The sequence below is a fragment of the Helobdella robusta genome (assembly GCF_000326865.2).
Source record: "Helobdella robusta unplaced genomic scaffold HELROscaffold_53, whole genome shotgun sequence".
Classification (NCBI taxonomy): Eukaryota; Metazoa; Annelida; class Clitellata; order Rhynchobdellida; family Glossiphoniidae; genus Helobdella; species Helobdella robusta.
This window is the reverse complement of record NW_008705278.1, coordinates 120160-140783: the sequence shown is the minus strand read 5'-3', so window position 1 is coordinate 140783 and position 20624 is coordinate 120160. Positions and strand designations below refer to the sequence as shown.

At 31.7% G+C, this 20624-nt stretch overlaps 3 protein-coding genes across 3 annotated transcripts in view; 1 reads left to right on the top strand and 2 right to left on the bottom strand.

Annotated features, from left to right (window-relative positions):
* HELRODRAFT_179231 (hypothetical protein) overlaps positions 1-2308 on the bottom strand; it is a gene marked incomplete at both ends in the record, with an annotated part of 16288 nt that extends 13980 nt beyond the window's left edge. Inside the window, 6 exons of the mRNA XM_009028089.1 lie at positions 68-136; positions 350-448; positions 994-1153; positions 1246-1362; positions 1612-1671; positions 2205-2308. Coding sequence (XP_009026337.1) covers positions 68-136; positions 350-448; positions 994-1153; positions 1246-1362; positions 1612-1671; positions 2205-2308 — 609 coding nt within the window. The remainder of the gene's footprint in view (positions 1-67; positions 137-349; positions 449-993; positions 1154-1245; positions 1363-1611; positions 1672-2204) is intronic.
* Positions 2309-6734: 4426 nt separating this feature from the next.
* Positions 6735-8550, bottom strand: HELRODRAFT_179230 (hypothetical protein; the record flags this gene model as incomplete). The annotated part of the gene is made up of 5 exons (XM_009028088.1): positions 6735-6907; positions 7119-7232; positions 7522-7704; positions 7865-8012; positions 8353-8550. The coding sequence occupies 5 exons, from the start codon at positions 8548-8550 to the stop codon at positions 6735-6737; spliced, it is 816 nt and encodes a 271-aa protein (XP_009026336.1).
* A 1378-nt stretch (positions 8551-9928) lies between these two features.
* On the top strand, positions 9929-19930 carry HELRODRAFT_179229 (hypothetical protein; the record flags this gene model as incomplete). The annotated part of the gene is made up of 16 exons (XM_009028087.1): positions 9929-10040; positions 10528-10598; positions 11251-11380; positions 11980-12143; positions 12692-12741; positions 13208-13292; positions 14439-14567; positions 15023-15094; positions 16103-16191; positions 16512-16610; positions 17161-17263; positions 17630-17747; positions 17921-18044; positions 18941-19026; positions 19399-19636; positions 19870-19930. 16 exons carry the CDS (start codon positions 9929-9931, stop codon positions 19928-19930), a joined length of 1731 nt encoding a protein of 576 aa, XP_009026335.1.
* Between the last annotated feature and the right edge of the window lie 694 nt (positions 19931-20624).

Sequence of the window (20624 nt, the reverse complement as noted above, 5' to 3'; positions counted from 1 at the left end):
ATCATCACAAAAACATCATCAACAAAAACATCATCATCATCATCTTCATCATCAACATCCCACTTACTTTCTGCTTCTGAGCAAGTGCTTTTTCCAAAAACTCTCTAAGTAGTTCATTGCTATCCTTCCTTTGTTGCTGTCATCATCATCATCATCATCATCACCACCACATCATCATCATCATCACATCATAATCGTCATCATCATCATCATAATCATCATCATCATCGTTATCATGATCATCATCATCACCACATCATCATCATCACATCATAATCATCATCATCACCACCATATCATAATCATCATCATCACCATCGTTATCATCATCATCATCCTCATCACCTACCTGCTGTAACTGTTGCCTCCTATCGTACAAGGAGTTCAACAGGTCATTCACCCTGTCTAGGTCCATAGTGTCAAGGTCGAAGTCCGGCGGGGTGTGGGGCTGGAAGTGATGATGATGATGATGATCATGATCATGATCATGATGATCATGATAGATGATGATGATGACTGATAAAAAAAAGACAGACTAACAGCAAACGACGTCTTCAACTTTTTCGACCTCTCCAGCTCCAACTTGCGTTTGCAAACCATCTCTGCCACTTAACATGGGATAACATGGGATGTCACATGGGATGTCACATGGGATAACATGGGATGTGACAAAAGATATCATCATGCAATAACATGGGATAACATGAGATAATATGAGATATCATGAGATAACGAAATTGAGAGCGAATCAATGAAATCAGATATTCAAAAACTTTTCATCATCATCATTATCATCGTCACCACAGCCATCATCATCATTATCATCATCACCACAGCCACCATCATCATCATCATTAAAGCAATCGTCATCATCATCATCATCATTAGAACAATCGTCATCATCATCATTACAACAATCATCACCACCACAAAAATCATCATTTTCATCATCATTATTTTCATATTCCAAAATGTCTACACCACCATCATAACCAGTGTTAAATCTCTTATGCCAACATCATCATCATCATCATCCTCTTTATCATCTTCTATATCAGCATCATCATCATAATCATCCTTATCTTTGTTATCAATATCACCATTATCACCATCATCTTTATTATCAATATCACCATCATCATTATCATCTTTCCTACCAATAATATCATCATTATTATAATCATTATTATCATTATCATCATCATCATCACCATCATCTTCTTCTTCATCCTCACCATCACAGACCACCGCACTTCAAACTCACGCAGGAAGTTAGGGAAGATTTCCTCTTTCCTGGCGATGATGAATCCACACTTTGGGCACCTATTGTCATTCTCCAGAGAGTGACCAATGCACCTATAACTGTTAAGTAATCATGTGTGTGTACGTGTGTGTGTGTGTGTGTGAGTGTTTGTGCGTGCGCGCGTGTGTGTGTGTGTATGCGTGTGTTTGTGCGTGTTTGCGTGTGTAAGGCAATACAAGAATATAATTATGTCTTTAAATATCTTAAATTAATCTATTAATAGACTATTAATAGACTAATTAATTAATTAATTAATTAATTAATTAATTAATTAATTAATTAATTAATTAGGTGGACCATCAACTGACCAGAAACTGTGTCCACACTTAGTCATGTAGGGCTCATCAAGTATGTTGAAGCAGATGGGGCTGGTGTAGATTTGTGATGGCGGTGAGAGTAAAATTAAATTTTAATTTTAAAAAATTAAAGAAAAATAATTTCGTTATTAATTCCCTCATTGTTGTTGTTGTTGTTGTCGTTGTTGTTGTTGTTGTTGTTGTGGCAATCATTTTGTCAATTGTTACTGATACTATATCTATTAAAACTCTAATTAATTAGTCTATTAAGTAAATAAATTGAATCAGACAAAGAACAGCTGACACAATTTGTGACATTAGTTTAAGGACAATAGAATATAAAAGATTCAAAAGATTAAAAAGATAAAAATAATTGTACAACAAGGCAGCATAAAATTGCAGCAGTGAATAAAAAACCTTTAAAAAACCACACTACATGGTATTCAACAGCAACCCAACAAGCATGGCGGAAATGCAACAACAACACGCAACAAACATGGCCAAAATGCAACATTGCAACAACAAACATAGCCAAAATGCAACAATGCAGCAACAAGCATGGTGAAAATGCAACAACAACAACAGCACACACACACACAACAGACCAAGAATAACAGTCCTCAGTGGTCTTGAAGGAATCGGTGATGCCACCACAGACCGCTGGATTCAACCTCTTCCTCTTCAAGACTGGTTCCGTTCGACTCGACATGTTTGCAACAAGATTACATTCGGGATACTTTTAAAATATAAAATATTTTGAACGTCTTCAAAATTAGGTAAATTTTTTTTCTTGATCAAGTAACAATTGAAAATCTAAACTGCTTTTTTATTTAATTAGTCCAATTGTGCAAATCTTCTCAGAAAATTGAAATAAGAAACAGAATCATCAATCAGATCTCTTTCCTAAAGCTTAAACAACACTACTCAAAAATGTATGCATACTAACAAAAATTACAAAACATACATATATACTTTTTACATATACACAGACATACAATTATCAACAACTATTTTATGTTGCTTAAATTACTTAAATAAACTAAAATCTATAAATGGCAGAAGCATGTATGTAAAACTAGGATGGTTCTAAAAGATTTTTGTCACCCCAACTATAATGAAACATGGGGGAAATTATTTAGCCCAAGTTCATGAATGTTTTTTGGGATTTAATAATTAAATCCTATATAATTTAATATAATAAATGTGGCCAACTTGTGTGTGCTGTTATGCTGCTAATAGCTAATAATATCAATCATGATACTTCTAAAAATTACTAAAGAGAAAATTGTGAAGAAAAAACAAATGGCAAAACTTTGTAGGGAATTTTAGACATATTTTATAGCCATAATCATAATGCAATGCACCAATGCTTAATCTTAATGATAATCTAATCCTAATGCAATGTCTTCTAAAACTTAAATTCTTAATTAATCAGCATCCACATAATTGCTCAGTTTTTTGAAAATTGATCCAGCTTTGTTTTTTGTGGCTGGAATTCATTTACTTAAGTAGAAAAAATGAATTTGTATGTTTTCAAAATGAGGAAAGAAAAACCAGAAAAAAAAATAAACGTTGGTTGGTTGAAGGAAGTGAAGAAGCTACCCCAAATCAAATCAGTTGTTTATTTATTGTTAAAATGTTAAATAAACTTTTAAATTAAATTTTAAAACTTAGCACTGTTGTCCTTACTTAATTTATGTATGTGACTTTATGACATAAATATAAATTATAAATTATATTTATAATAAATTATATTTCCAATCACATTTATTTAGAATTTAGTAGTTTAGATTAACGTTAACAACCGTTAACCATTTACTTTTAAAATTTATTTTATTTTATATTTTTGTCTTATTAAAAAAAACCACAAGAACCCTGCAAAGACAATAAAATAAATCAAAAGAGAGATTTCATTTTTATTTAGCTATTAATTCAAACTTTCACTAATTCAGAAAATTACTAACTCAGTTAATTGAGACAACTAGAGATAGGAAACCTTCTTGCTGAGTTTGAGAAATTTTTTAAAACTGAAACGTCGATTAGCCGGTGACGTTGGCAACAAATTCGGCAACGAAAATTTGTTTGGGGCTATCCATATATCTATTAATATATAGAATAATATCATAATATAATTATAATTGTGTTATAATATGATTATGAATATATGATATATGATTACATTGTACATCAGTATTGTGTAATTGTGTATTGTGTATTGTGTGTATATCACATATATGATTACATCATACATTATTATCGTGTAATCATATATCACGTATATGATCACATAATTATAATATAATTGGGCTATTATAACAGGCAAACATGCGCACTATTCAATCAATCAATTAATCAATCAGGAGTTTCTAATGTGCCATTCCTGCCATGTTCAACAGCAATCCTCTACGAATTCTACAAACAGATGTGTCTCGAGATTTGCTATGGACTTCCTTAGTGATTTGTGTGTGTGTGTGTGTGTGTGTGTGTGTGTGTGTGTGTGTGTGTGTGTGTGTGTGTGTGTGTGTGTGTGTGTGTGTGTGTGTGTGTGTGTGTGTGTGTGTTTGTTGAAATGGAAGTGCTTGAAGTTCCAAATTGAAACTACGATTCAGCATGTTATAAAAACCTCCGGCGCTAGTTTAGTTTAAATGATTTGAAAAAAGAGGTTTAAAAAACATCTCGATGAATGTAACAACGTATTTTAGTATACTCACTAAAAAAAATTTTCTGTTTTATAAAAAATATTAGTTTTCTTGCCTTGCCTTAGGAATATTATTACGAAAAAGTTCTAAAAAAAAATCTTTTTAAATATTAGACTATATCATCTCAAACGACGGAACATTTGAATGTTTAAAATTGTATTTGTAGTTTATCCGTATATACTAAAATACGTTGGCATGATTCCCATTCTTCAAATCTAATCGCATAAACATTTATTTATGTTTTTATATTTGTTTTACATCATGTATCAAATATTCAGTTAGTTGACGATTAGTACTTTTAAGTTCTTTATAAAAATTAGTTTAAGCTACAGAACTGGCACTACTGTTTCAGTAACCTGGGTCGATTGCCAAGAGATCTCCGCCCGTCTCATGCAATGCTTGTAATTCGTTGAATCACTTATAGTTACATGTTGCCTGTGTTCATCGCTTAAAACTTTAAAAATACTGAAAAGAGCTTATATAGGCTGTGGCTGTTGTTGGAGACCAAAAAAACCTTTTCTAACTACGCGCGATTCTACAGTCGTGGATATGTCGGTTCCATGCGCAAAAATAATAAATTCATATAATCAATAATCAATGAACAAAATTTAATTTTACTAAAAAAAACTCTAGAACCAATGGATGAAGAATAACTTTCTTTCAACTTCTATATCTCTAGAGATGAAAATAGTTTCCAAGCAAAAGGGTGCTCATCGTCATTGAATATTTTTTAAAATGAATTCAAAAGATAGATGAAACCAAATTGTTTAATAATTACAATTAATTCGCGATACTTTTTTCATTTTTACCATTATATATTTCATTCTAAAACATATAAAATTACAAAATTTTGCATAAATTTATTTTAATAAATATTCGATAATTTTTTCGGTTTCGTTATTTTTTTAAATGCCAAAACACCGTGAAATAACATTAATTTGTCATTAATATATTCTTGTGGTCGGGTGAGAGGAAAATATTTTTAAACAATTTGTGTTAGAAAATTTTGAAGCCTTTAAAATGGCGGACTTTGAACATTATAATAAAATTGTAGTTATTGATATCTTAATTTATATATGAAACTTTCATAAAATTTTATGAACCTCCTTAACTGTCTGTTCGACTTTGTTTTAATTAACTTTGGTAAAATATCTATATTATATTTAAAAATTACACTTACGCCTTGTAATTATTTTCAAAGACTTGTAGTATTGACTTTCTGTTTTTCACGGTGGCTCATGTAAGAATCTACGCTTCCATTTCTTATTTTGCAACTTGCGATTTGTGAATTTTGAATAAATAAAATCAATAAAAACAAATCAATCAATCAATAATTATCAATTGTTTTATAGATCATTCTCAGAGGTGTCAACAATACACATTACACACCCAAGTAAATACGACGCAGTAGCTGCAGGATCAAGCGCCTTAATCATTACACCACCTCAGCAGACGGTTATACCAAGCATCAAACAAGATGGAATGATTTTTTTTACCAATTTTGTTTATCAATAAACGAAATAAGGTGCGTTTTTAGCAATGAATGGTATATTCTAAGTGCACTATGTCAACAAAATTACTTATACAATATTATAACCAAAATCCGCCAAATCAGATGTCCATCCAAGTTTCGGGATAATGGCCGAATTTCATTCCTTTGCAGTCCTAATGAAAATGCCCAATAAATAATATAATCTACTTAACTAAACAATAGCAAACAAGCAAAAAACTACAATGAAACATTTACAGGGGCGGGTCAAGGAGGGGGGGGGGTAGGGGATTTCCCCGCCAGACTATAAAAATCAATAATATCGAAGAATCTTTTCATTAAAAAAAGTTCATCAACTCAACATTTTGAAAAACATTCTGCCACCGAAACGGAGATTGGCAAAAAATACAGGTCGTCACTATAATGATTTTAAAAATCAGCCCTAGCGCAATAACTCGAGATCTGCCACTGAACAGTTCGTATATTGTGTAGCAAGCTATGTGAAGCTGTTATACAAAATCAATAGTGCATTAAACATTTAAGTAACAACATATAAAACAAACAGAACGTAAAAATGTTAGAATATTTTTTATGAAATGGCAAAAATTAGCACTAAATACTATAAAACATCTCTCTACTCTACTCTACAACAAAAAAAATCATCTACGGATATAAATGCCAAACTGATGGCTGCAACCAACAAACGAACATTGCAATGACAACCGCATCTCCAAAATTAACGAGCCACCTACAACACAGTGGACCATCCTTACTCACTGAAACAACAAAAAAGAAAATAATAAAAAGACGGAAACGAAAGTAAAACTAGAAAGTTGCAAATCACCAAATTCCTGCCCATCAATCAACATCAACCTACAATGAACAAGCAAATAAAATACGACTGCTTCTTTTCCTTCCAATTAATTCTTTCCATCATACCTTTATAATCACACCGACATATCAAATTCGCAGAGAACGCACTGGTTGAAAGCACAGTTTTGATCATCCCATCCAAAGTAACCGTAAAGAATGTTTTGTATGCAGTAATCTGTGTTATCGTGTAAAGAGTTTGGTTCTCCCGTGTGCCAGGCTGCCGTGCTTTGGACTGTTTTGTTGACGCCTGATAAGGAGATGTTGATGGCTATGTGGCGTGGAATTGTTTAGTTTTGTGGCTTTTAGTTTTATTATTAATGACCAAGGTAGTGGTAGATTGTTTGTCTGATGTGTTGTGGTCGTATGTACGTTTTCGATTGCACGTGTTCGTGTACAGGTACTTGCACACCGCAGAGTGTCTTTGTGGAATGTTGATTAAAAGGGCACAGATAAATAACCTGGATAGGGCATCCAGAGAAAAGGTGTCCTCACTCCGTTGACGTAGGTTCGAATCCCGCTGGTGAAAAATCCATATGCATAATTAATATTGACAACAGGGCACACCTGGAGATCTTATTGAAATAAAAATAAAATAACTTATTCAACTCAATTAATAACTTATCCAATTTAAAATTACAGATATTAATTATATACAAAAAATTTAGATTAGATGATAAATTTGTATATGCCTTCAGTTTATGCACCACACGCATGTAACATAGGATATATTTGAAATTTGGCGAGACAACATTTGAAACGGGTCAGTTCGAAAAAACAGCTAGACGGGACACGGACGACATTCCTATCGTTTGAGCTACAAACTAAAAATCACAAACGACAAAATTGCCGATATGAACGTACTTGGAGTGGTGTAGTTGACGTATTGCAGGGAAACACCATTTTCCACATCATCGTCGATGGTGATTGGATGGGAAAGGGAGATGCTGTTGCATGTGAACCTTCCATCATACCAGTTCTGATGTTCATACTGCATCTTGTAGCATTTGTGCTGCTCTATCACGTAATCAAAATTTTCTGGGCAGTCTGCTTAGTTGCAAGATTCCATCAACAATTGAATATCGAAAACTTTACTTTGTTCAAAACTTTAGCTACAAAAAGCGATTTTAAGTGTTAGACACATACAAAAACACACACACAAACAAACACATACACGCGCACACGCATACACACATACGCAACAAACCATGTATGAAATAGCCCCTGCAACCAGCACTAGCAGCCATCGAACCAACAGCAGTAACATTGTAACGGATGTTTGCCTTGGGAACACATGAACATGATCCAGTGGTTTGTACGTAATTCACTCCTCTTAAACTGTTGTTTGTTTTGGTCTAAAAAAATTTTTCATTTGAAATAAACTAAAGTAACAGTTACAAGCAATTGCAATGAAATAACAAGTGCGTATTAAAAAGTTGTTGGCGTAGCGGTAGAGTTTTCGTCTGAACCATTACAGGTCGCGAATTACTGGACGATGCCTTGTTTTCGCACATAAGCCTATTTGAAATTTGTGTGTTTGTGGAAAGTTGAGTTCAAACGTTCTTTTTAGGCTGTAGAAATGACTCAAGATTATGTTATCTATTATAAAACTTATAATACATTTTGAATAAAAGATTTAAGCTAATTTAATTCAGCTATATAAAAAAAATTATTCCAATTTTTTTCCAAATTAACCGAGCATTTAACGACGCATCCAATTTTGGATTTGGCCCGGATATTTAGGACGATCGGCATCCTGTCATCGTAGCAAACTGGGGCTCTACCATTCTTAACAACCATGTAACTGTAGGCTGGAGTGAATTTTTTATCGGTAATATCCCCATACTGTTGACTGACATCAATCATTATCATAAAAATGATGACGATGAACATGGTAAAGTGATTGAAATGGCGAAAATTCATAATAAAAATTCAGATTAATGTTATTATTAAAACTAAATAAATAACCAAACAAACATACACGAATTTATATATATGCAGGGGTATATATAACGCTATATATATAACGCTTATATATATATATAATGCGCTTGGCTTAGAGGGATATTTATTCACTTATATATTTGTACTCATTAAAGAAAATAATGATAATAATGAGAATAATGATAATAATAATAATAATAATAATAATGACTCTAAATTAGTGCATTAAAAATAAATTCTTACGTTTAAAAAAAGATTCGCTATTCTTACAAAATTAGCTTTTGCAAGGATAATAAAGACAAGTTTGTTGTAATGCTTGTATTGTATGTTTTATGTATTGTTTGTATTGTATGTCTATATTGTATGTTTTGTGTATTGTATGCTTGTATTGTATGTTTTTGTATTTTAGGATTGTATGTTTGTGTTATATGTTTATGTCTTTTTATGTTTGTCAGTATACCTGTATCGTTAGAAGCATCAATATTCGTATATGTATGTATTTATTTGTATGTTAGTGTGTTTGTAAGTTGTGTGTGTGTTTGGTGATGTAAATGTCTTTATAGTTGTAATAATAGTTGTATTTAAATATTTTTTATTTGTTGTTAACGATTTTCTGATTTAAATTTTTTTTGGTTCCTTTGATGACAACGGCGATGACGAAGATTTGTTCAGCAACTCTTTTTTTTAATTTAGTTAACCTATTAACTCCCTCATTTATTCATTCGTTTATTCATTCGTTTATTCGTTTGTTCGTTCGTTCGTTCGCTCGCTCTTTTTTCTTTCATTCATTCATTCATTTATTCATTCATTCATCATCGCTCAATCATTTTTGATCTCTCATTCATTTGATCATTCATTTATTCATTCATTCTTTCAATCTATCATTTCATTCATCCATTTAATCATTCATTAAATATAATACCAAAGACCTAAAAACAAATAAACCTAAATTTTCGCCCATGTCAACATGCGTTTACTTCTGTCTATGCTCACCTCTGCTTAGCAACGTGTATCGATCTAATGGACAGATGTTTATGTAAGTGAGGTGTGTATATGTGAAAGTATATATGTGTAAATAATATTAATAAAAATATTTTTGTTATTATTACGAATTGTAATAGTATAAATTATTATATATAAATGATTGATTGTGTATTTTTTAATAAAGTTAAATATCAATTAATTAGTTGGTTAATTAATTTTGAATATTTGATTGAATATTTACATTTAGTTAATAAAATATGTTACAATTTTTAAATATATTATAATTATATTATATATTAATATTGTTATATTATAATTATGTTATATTTATATTGCAAATAAAATGGCTAGTTTATCAGTTGATATTCGCATTTGTACTGCAAATAATGAGATAGTTATTGATGATAATTGTACATCAATTCATAAGTATTATGATACTACAAAGAAATATAAAAGTTTGTATGTGTGCGTGTGTATGTGCTTTATGTATACTTATGTATTTGTGTAGTTTGTATGTGTGTGTATGTGTGTGTGTGTATGTGTTGATGTATGTGCTTTATGTATACTTGAGTATTTGTGTGTGTGTGTGCTGTGTGTGTGTGTGTGTGTGTGTGTGTGTGTGTGTGTAATGTATATATGTATGTATGTGTTTGTGTATGTGTTTGTGTATGTGTGTGCGTGCGTGTGTACGTGTGTTTGTACGTGTATCTATGTATCTGAAATATTATATTTATTTTTAGGAAAGAGTTATGTCGAAGAGAAAATTCAATTTGATGAAAGTAAATATATAACTTCACTGCATAACAAACAACATAATATAACAACCATAATAATAACTATTACTCTAGTTATAGTTATAATAATTATTTAGGTATTATAGTTATTATTAAAATTATTTATTATTATATTTTTTATTATTGTTGCTTTTTTTCAATGTTATAGGTAGAGGAATGTTATGCAAGCCTGAGACTAAATGGTTGAACAATTTGAATTCGCAACTCCAAAATATGGAGGTGACGACGAAGATGATGACGATGATGATGATGATGATGATGACGATGATGTTGACGATGATGATGATGATGACGATGATGATGACGATGATTATTGTATATTTCCATTTTATTATTATAAGAGTTGTAACTTCTTTTTACATTCTGCAGTTACTTTTCCGAGGGACAAAAATTATAAAAGCTCTTTGGCTGGCTAGGAATATTTTAGAAGTTAGTTGATTGGTTGGTTGGTTGGTTGATTGGTTGGTTGGTTGGTTGATTGGTTGGTTGGTTGATTGGTTGGTTGGTTAATTGGTTGGTTGGTTGGTTGGTTGGTTGGTTGGTTGATTGATTGATTTGTTTCTTTATTCATTCATTTATCTACCCATTTATCTTTTCATTCATTCATTTTTTCATTCATTCATTCTTTCTTCCATTCATTTATTTATCAATTATTCCATTCATCAATCCATTGGTCACCCATCAACCCACCCATTTTTCCATGTTTAAAACATTCATTCATACTTTTGTCCATTCATAAAATTCATCTATCTATCCATCCATTCATCCATCTATCCATTCATCCATTTACTCATTCATTCATTCATCCACCCATCCATTCACAATTCATGATAACGTCAAAAAGTGTACCAAAAAAAATCCCAAAACTCAGATATACACGGACAACCTGACCATTCTGACCATGCTGATTGACCAGTGCAGTGGTGATATCATAGCACTGACCAAAGATTTTTCACTCAGTTCTAACACAAAGTTATCATCATCTACGTCTGTCTATGATGGTGAGTGAGTGAGTGAGTGAGTGAGTGAGTGAGTGAGTGAGTGAGTGAGTGAGTGAGTGAGTGAGTGAGTGAGTGAGTGAGTGAGTGAGTGAGTGAGTGAGTGAGTGAGTGAGTGAGTGAGTGAGTGAGTGAGTGAGTGAGTGAGTGAGTGAGTGAGTGATTAAATAAATGAATGGTCGGATGAATGATAGTGTGTATGAGAAGAAATAAATGAATGGATGAATGAAATGATTGATTGATGAAAAAACCAACGAATGAATGAATAATTGATTGAACGAAATAATCATTTTCACGGCCACCATCGCTCTTGTCTCTGTCGGTATTTTCATCACAAAAACCACCACCACCACCATCATCATCATCATCATCATCAGAATTCTCATCATCAACATCATCATAACCATAATTCTCACCACCACCATCATCATCATCATAATTCTCACCATCAACATCATAACTGCCATCATCAACACCATCATCATCATCATAATTCTCACCATCAACATCATAACTGCCATCATCAACACCATCATCATCATCATAATTCTCACCATCAACATCATGACTATCACCACCACCATCATCATCATCATCATCAGTGGTAGTGGCGCCAAATTTCCTCGTCCTATCTTACAATGACGTCAGCGTGATAGAGATGCTATCGTTATCATCGGCAAGGATTGATGAGGATAAGATGATAAGAATGATGAGGAAGAATGGCGGGAAAGTAAAACCAAACTCACTTTTCTCATCATTTCTACAGGTGGTGATGATGATGATGATCATGATCATGATGATGACGACGATGATGATGATCATGATGATGACGATGATGATGATCATGATGACGACGACGACGATGATGATGATGATGATGATGATGACGACGACGATGATGATGATATTAGTGGTGATGATGGTGGTGGTGATGACGACGATGATGACACGCAGAGGTATATAACAACAGTCGACCGACCTCAGATGAATCTATCAGCCAACTGTCCGAACAATTTGGTCGGTTTATTCTTTTATGTTTTTTTCTTTCATTCTTCATTCATTCGCTCGTTTATTTTTTCATTCTTTCGTTTATTCATTTATGTTTTCACTCGTTCATTATAAAAATTATTAATTATTTAATTAATTATTTTATTTATTTATTTATTAACAAATTAATTTATTTACTAGTTCGTTCACTCACATTGTTTGTATGATTCAAAAGTTAGATCATTCGTTCATTTCATTTCTTCATCATTTATACATTTATTTATTGATTTGTCATTTATTCATTCATTCATTCATTCATTCATTCAGATTTTGGCATGGAACGCGGCGGGAACTGTCCAAATTTATTTTCCTGGAAGGTTGGTGGTGATGATGATGATAATAATAATAAAAATAATAATAAATAATAATGATGATGATGATGATGATAGTAGTGATGGTGATTTCTCCAGTACAGGTTTAGAGCCTGTGGCCTCCATGAAAACCAACAAAAACCTTGTTGCCATAAAGTTTAGGTGATAGTGGATGGATGAATTAATGAATGAATGAATCAAGTGATGGATGAATTAATGAATCAAGTGATGGATGAATTAATGCATAAACAATTGAGCGAATGAATGAATTTTGAATGAATTGTTTGTTCAAACGAATTCGTGCGGTCGTTCATTCCTACATTCATTCATTCATTCATTCATTCATTCATTCATTCCTTCATTCATTAAACATCTATTCATCCTCAAACATCTATCTAATCCTCAAACATCTATTCACTCATTTATTAGTTAATACACTCAAACATTCATTCATTCTTTAATTCATTTTTAGTTTCTTCAGTTCGGACACCCTGCTTGCAGTTGAATCCACCTCCTCTCAGTCACATGTTTGCAAGTACAACTTCCAACAGGCCAAAGTGAATTATTGTTATTATTATTATTATTAGTAGTAGTAGTAGTAGTAGCAGTAGTAGCAGTAGTAGCAATAATAGTAGTAGTAGCAGTAGTAGTAGTAGTAGTAGTAGTAGTAGTAGTAGCAGTAGTAGCAATAATAGTAGTAGTAGCAGTAGTAGTAGTAGTAGTAGTAGTAGTAGTAGTAGTAGTAGTAGTAGTAATTACATATTATTTTTGAAGGACTGCATTTAACTATTATTTGCGTTTCTTATGTTTGTAATTCATCTATTAACTTCAGATTAACAAGACCCTGGCACTTGCAATCAATACTAATGGTGATTATAGATAACAGTTTTCATATATTTCTTGTTCATTCATTCGTTCGTGCACTCATTCTTTTGTTTATTTATTCATTCATTCATTCATTCATTCGTTCGTTCATTCATTCATTCGTTCAACGATCACTCACTCAATCAATCGCTTTTTATAAATTTGTCCTTTTCAATAATTAATATATCAAATCATTCATGACTTCATTCGTCTAGTCAGTCAGTCATTCATTCATTTATTCATTTAGTTAATTATTCAGTCAGTCATTCATTCATTTATTCATTTAGTTAATTATTCAGTCAGTCATTCATTCATTTATTCATTTAGTTAATTATTCAGTCAGTCATTCATTCATTTATTCATTTAGTTAATTATTCAGTCAGTCATTCATTCATTTATTCATTTAGTTAATTATTCAGTCAGTCATTCATTCATTTAGTTAATTATTCAGTCAGTCATTCATTCATTTATTCATTTAGTTAATTATTCAGTCAGTCATTCATTCATTTAGTTAATTATTCAGTCAGTCATTCATTCATTTATTCATTTAGTTAATTATTCAGTCAGTCATTCATTCATTTATTCATTTAGTTAATTATTCAGTCAGTCATTCATTCATTTATTCATTTAGTTAATTATTCAGTCAGTCTGTCTGTCAGTCATTTATTTTATTCATTCAAATTTCATTCACTAATGCTTTTGAACACTCATTCTTTTCTTCATTGATTCATTCAATCATTCATTCATTCATTAATCAATCATTCATTCATTCATTCTTCCATTTATCACTCATTAATTTTTTTCCTTATATCAAAAAATTCTTCATGAATGTTAATCAGCTGACCTGCTTTGCTGTGATTGGTCGACTGACGAAAATAGAATATGCCTGGCCAATAAGAATTCAGAAATCTTCCTCATTAACATTAACGGGGGTGTTGTTAGAAGCAGTAAAAGTTCTCTGGTTCGTGGTGATGATGATGATGATGATAATGATGATGATTATGATTATTATAATGATGGTGATGATAATGATAGTGAAAATGATGATGATGATGATAATGGTGGTTATGTTTAGCCTGAGGATAAAGATGATGGCAACTGTGATGATGTAAATTTTGATGATCAGTTTAGATTAATTGTTCATATTTTTAAATTATCTTAAATTAAATTAAATTATCTTCATTTTATATTACTCTATTAGCAACAATCGTTATCTAAGTCATCGTCATCATTATCGTTATCATCATCATCATCATCGTCATCATCATCATAAGCAACAACATTTCCTACTTTATCACGGTCATCATCACAATCGTCGTCATCATTAAACAATCGTCATGATCATCATCACCATCGTCTCAATCATCATCATCGTCGTCGTCATCATCAATATCATCATCGTCATCTTCATCGTCATCATCAGCTGATAAGTTCAGTGAGATGGTATTCCAACAATAGCATCATCATCGCCGTCAGCGGGAATGGAGATATGCAGGTTGTGATGATGATGATGATGACGACGACGATGACGACAATGATGACGACGATGATGGTGGTAGGGGTCAGTGGCGTAGGTAGATTCTGAGGGGTCCAGGTTCAAAGAATTAAAGTGAGACCCTGAGAGAGAAAATTAAGCGAGTGTGTGTGTGTGTTGTGTGTGTGTGTGTGTGTGTGTTTGTTGTGTGTGCATGTGTTTAATTTTTATTTACGTGACAGTTTTGGCTTGAAACATTTTGATTATAAACAAAATTACGACTGAAATAGTTTGTTTATTTAGTTTGTTAAATTAAGCCGAGCAATCGTTGCCAACAGTTCCATTTGGTGTAGTTACAATTGAATACATGCTTCCGTGTTTTTTGTATCGGCAAATCAGTTTATAACTTCGGCACGGTCAATCTCTGAAAATCGATATTTTTTCTTACTTAAAAAGCTTCAATCTGTGAGCCTATTTGACCCATTGATGAGCAAAGGTATTTTTGTCTTAATTTCATCTTTGAAAACATTTCTTCGTAACTAGCAGGTGTCACTGGTAAAGTCAGAAAGAGACAGTAGAAGATGGCTACACCAGAGAAGCCGGTATTTAGTTCTGAGTTCATAATGCAGTTTAAGACATTTTCCGGATTCTTTGCTTTTCGGATGAATGTTTTGGCGCATGATCTGAAGAGGTAAGAACCTACCTTGGGAGGTCGGATGTTACATTAGTCTTGTACACTGCCGTAAGTTTCATGACTTGATGTTCCTGATCTGCTTCTGAAAAGTCTGTCCAGTGCTGCTGAAGCAAAACGAAATTAAATCATAATTCAGACAAAATGAAATTAAATCATGATTTAGACAAAATTGAAATTAAATCAAGTTGAGACAACTGAAAAACGTATTGATAAATCGTTCGTTAATATGATATTATTAATGAAAGAATAGTGAATTTTTTTTCAATTCTTATCAAAGCAATTAAAAAATTAATGATATAATTTGTTATTATTATTATTCATTTATTTATTTTCAGTTTTACGACATTGCACTGAACACATTACAAGTCTTATTCAATGGAGCGAATATGGAGCGTTTAACGCTACCATCATCAGTATTACCTAAGTAAATCATTAATTATTATTTATATTATTATTATTGTTGTTGTTCTTAGTAGTAGTAGTAGTAGTAGTAGTAGTAGTGGTAGTAGTAGTAATTCTTGTAGTAGAAGTAGTAGTGGTAGTAGTAGTAGGTAGTAGCATCATTATCATAAACACCATTACAAACTGTCAAAATAGTATCATCACAATTAATTAATATAATTAATAACACCACCATCATCATCATCTGTTATCATCATCATAATCAACATCATCATCCTATAATCATTAGCTGAATTAGTCGCAGCATCATCGTCGTCATCAACACCATTATTACCACCACAGATCTGCTAACATGTCCTCTTTCGAGCTAAACACTAAACATCCTCAACAACAAAACAAAATTTCAGAATTTGTTGATGCGGCTGTTCTAGCAATGGAAAAGTTGGTGGCGATGATGATGACGATGATGATGATGACGATGATAATGATGATGATGGCCATGATTTTTTGTGGTGACTTAGTCGATAATGAATATATGGTAATGGATACTGATGAATATATGGATTGGATACTGATGGAAATATGGAAGATGAAGAAGAACAAGAAGAAGAAAAAGAAGATGAAAAGGTTAAAGGTCAATTACACTTTTCTAAAGTTCAGAGTTCAAAGCGCACAAACATCGTATATGAATGACTCCGTGATAAACGACGCATCACACAAGAAGCACGTGATAGGCGGGGATCTTTTTGTCATATTCGAACCCGGTTACTGCGAAACAGCACCAAGCGACTTTAACCATTAGACCATCACGCCGCCCATAACATAAAAAAGAAGAAGAGGAAAAAGATGATGAAGAAGAAGAAGAAGTAAAAGGAAAAGATGATGAAGAAGAAGAAGACGATGTTGGCGTTGATGATGATGATCTAGTATCATCATCAGTGGCGATGATTGTGATGGTTATTTTTTGTAATATTGTTCACCACAATCACAGCGGCCCAGTGGTGATGGTGATGATCTCGAAAGGAATTCTCGGTCATGATAATGATTCCAGGCAGATTTTCAACAACTACATTCGATGTGGGATGATCAACGAAGTTGTTGTTGTTGTTGTTTTTGTTGTTGTTGTTAATGTTGTTGTTGTTGTTGATGTTGTTGTTGTTGTTGATGATGTTGTTGTTGTTGTTGCTGTTGTTGTTGATGATGTTGTTGTTGTTTTATTATTAATAATAATAGTCTTGTTGATATAGTCGTCATCACCACAACAATCATCATCAGCATCACCGTCATTATCATCATCATCATTATCATCATCACCACAACAATCGTCATATTCATTATCATCATCATTATTATCATCATCACCACAACAATCGTCATATTCATTATCATCATCACAATCATCATCATCACAATCATCACCATCATCATCACCACAGTCGTCATCATTATCACCACCACAGGCTCTGGAACTCATTCACTCGCTGGATTGGTCCTTCGAACCATCATCAATGTACTACTGCCTGTCATCATTCATCCATCATCTACTCAGTTCATCATCTGTTAATGATGACGTCATCGGTGAGTGATTGAGTGAGGTGGCGTAATGAGTGAATAAAAAATTAATAAATCCTCATCTTCTTCTCAACATTTAAAATCATCATCATTATCACCATCAAATTTATTTTGATGATGATGATAATAATAATAATAATAACAATAATAATAAAAATAATGTCACACCGACGAAAAAGCTCTTGTCCAATCATGTTTGAGCAAGTTTTACTCGCCAGCCAATAAAATTCCGGAATTCGTGGCCATTGAATATGGCAAGCCAATGAACGATTTGGCAAGAAAATTTTTTCGATTTTTACTGAGGTTATAAGAATGACGATGATGATGACAGTTATTATGATGAATTGATCACAGTCAATTGATCGATCGATCAATCAATCATTTATTTATTTATTCAATCAATCATTTATTTATTCATCAATCCACAGACTTTTCAATCAATCATTTATTTATTCATTTATTTTAAATTATTCGACCGTTCAATTATTTGTTCATTCAAACATTCATTAAAGCGATCATTCATTCATCCAATCGATCAATCATCACTCATTCAATCAATCGATCAATCATTCATTCATCCAATCGATCAATCATTCATTCATTCATTCACTTGATCAATCATTCATTTATTTATTCAATCGATCATCCATTCATTCATTCAATCAATCAATCACGCAACAGATTCAAATTGTACGAAAAATGCTACCTACTAGCTTTAGATCTCCAACAGAAAGACTTATTTATGGTAAAAGAAAAATAAAAATTAAATAGTTGTAACAATAATAATTATAATTATGTTTATTATTATTATTATTATTATTACTAATATTATTATCATTATTTAAAGCGGATAATTTTTCTAAAAAATGAGCCTAAATTTTGAAGGATAGGGCGGCCAATTTTGATTTGCACTTGGACGACCAAAGATCTAACTTAGGCTGTGGTAGTAGCAGCAGTTGTAGTAGTAGTAGTAGTAGCAGCAGCAGTAGTAGTTGTAGTAGTAGTAGTAGCAGCAGTAGTAGTAGTAGTAGCAGAAGTAGTATTAGTAGTGGTGGTAATAGTAGAAGCAGCAGCAGTAGTAGTAGTAGTAGTAGTAGTTATAGTAGCAGTAGCCGTAGTAGTCGTAGAAGTAAATAAAACAAATAATAATAATAATAATAATAATTATTCTATCATCATTATCAGGATTTATATTTTAGCGCCAAAGCAAACGGCGAAACGGCACTGGCGGATAGCAGTCGGAGACGAGGGTTTGAACTTGCGGAGAATGACTTCGGATTCAAAGGTCATTTTCATAATGATATCAATAATAATTATTATTATTGTTATTGTATTTTTATTCATATTATTGTTATTACGACTATTATTATTGTTATTAACGCTGTTATTATCATTATTATTATTATTATTATCATCATCAATTTTTACAAATTTTATCATTGCGCATTATTTAATTAACATTAACTTATATAAATATATATATATATATTTTTTTATCATTTTATGTTTTTTATGGTGAAAAATAAAAGATGTTCCCATCATCATTATCATTATTATTATCATTATTATCATCATCATTATTATTATTATTATTATTATTATTATTATTATTATTATCATCATCATCATCATCGCTATAAACGTCATCACTCTCTAGATTTCGAGCCGGACGACCGAGATGACGTCCAATCTTTGGACTCTATGGACAATGTTGACGACGATGACGATAATTATGGCGATAATTATTATCTAAATTATGACGATAATAATTATAATTATGGTAATAATTACGATAATTATAATCATAATTATGGTAATAATTACGCGACTGATGATGACGATGCTTACAATGATGACGTTGTTGTTAGTCAAATGAGTAGAATTCTATTAAGAAGGTGAGCCGTAGTTATGATGATCGTTCTTATTATTATTATTATTACTATTATTATTATTATTATTATTATTATTATATTAATAATTTTCGATTGATTTCATCTTGATTTTACCATTTTGGTCGATAAAAGATTGTTCCTATTATTATTAATGTTGTTGTTGCTGTAGTTGTTGTAGTTGTTTTTAATACTAATAATAATAATAATATAATAATATCAATCATCATCATCATCAGCGAGAGTTTGAAGCAAGTATTGAAACAGCAAGAAGCATATCTCAGCAGCAACGAGAAATAAAAAAATATAATTATACAACAATTATTGTCGTTGTTGTTGTCGTTGTTGTTGTTTTTGTCGTTGTTGTTGTTGTTGTTGGTTGTTGTTGTTGTTGTTGTTGTTGGTTGTTGTTGTTATATACATCTATACTTATTTTGATTAACTTTATGAATTGTAGTATTAGTAATTGTAATAATAAGGATTTTTGTAGTACTTTTAGTACGAATAATAATAATAATATTATTATTATTTGTAGTAGTAGAAGTAGTAGTAGTACTAGTAGTAGTAGGAGTAGAAGTTTTAGTAGTAGTTGTAGTAGTAGTAGTAATAGTAGTAGTGGTGGTAGTCGTAGTAGTAATTATAATAGTAGTTGTAGTAGTAGTAGTAGTAGTAGTAGTAGTAGTAGTAGTAGTAGTAGTAGTAGTATAGTAGTAGTAGTAGTAGTAGTAGTAGTAGTAGTAGTAATAGTAGTAGTGGTAGTGGTAGTAGTAGTAGTAACGTTAGTTTAGTTTTAATTGGAAAAGGGTATTAGTAATGTTATTGTTGTTGCTATTTTAATTTTTTTTTTATTATTTTTATCGTTATTATTTGTTATTATTATTTTTATTGCTATTGCATATTTTTGCAAGATGCGTACGTATTATGAAATGACATTAAGCAGTAACAGAGCAGGATTGAAGATTAATTTACAAATAATAACAGTAATAATAAAATA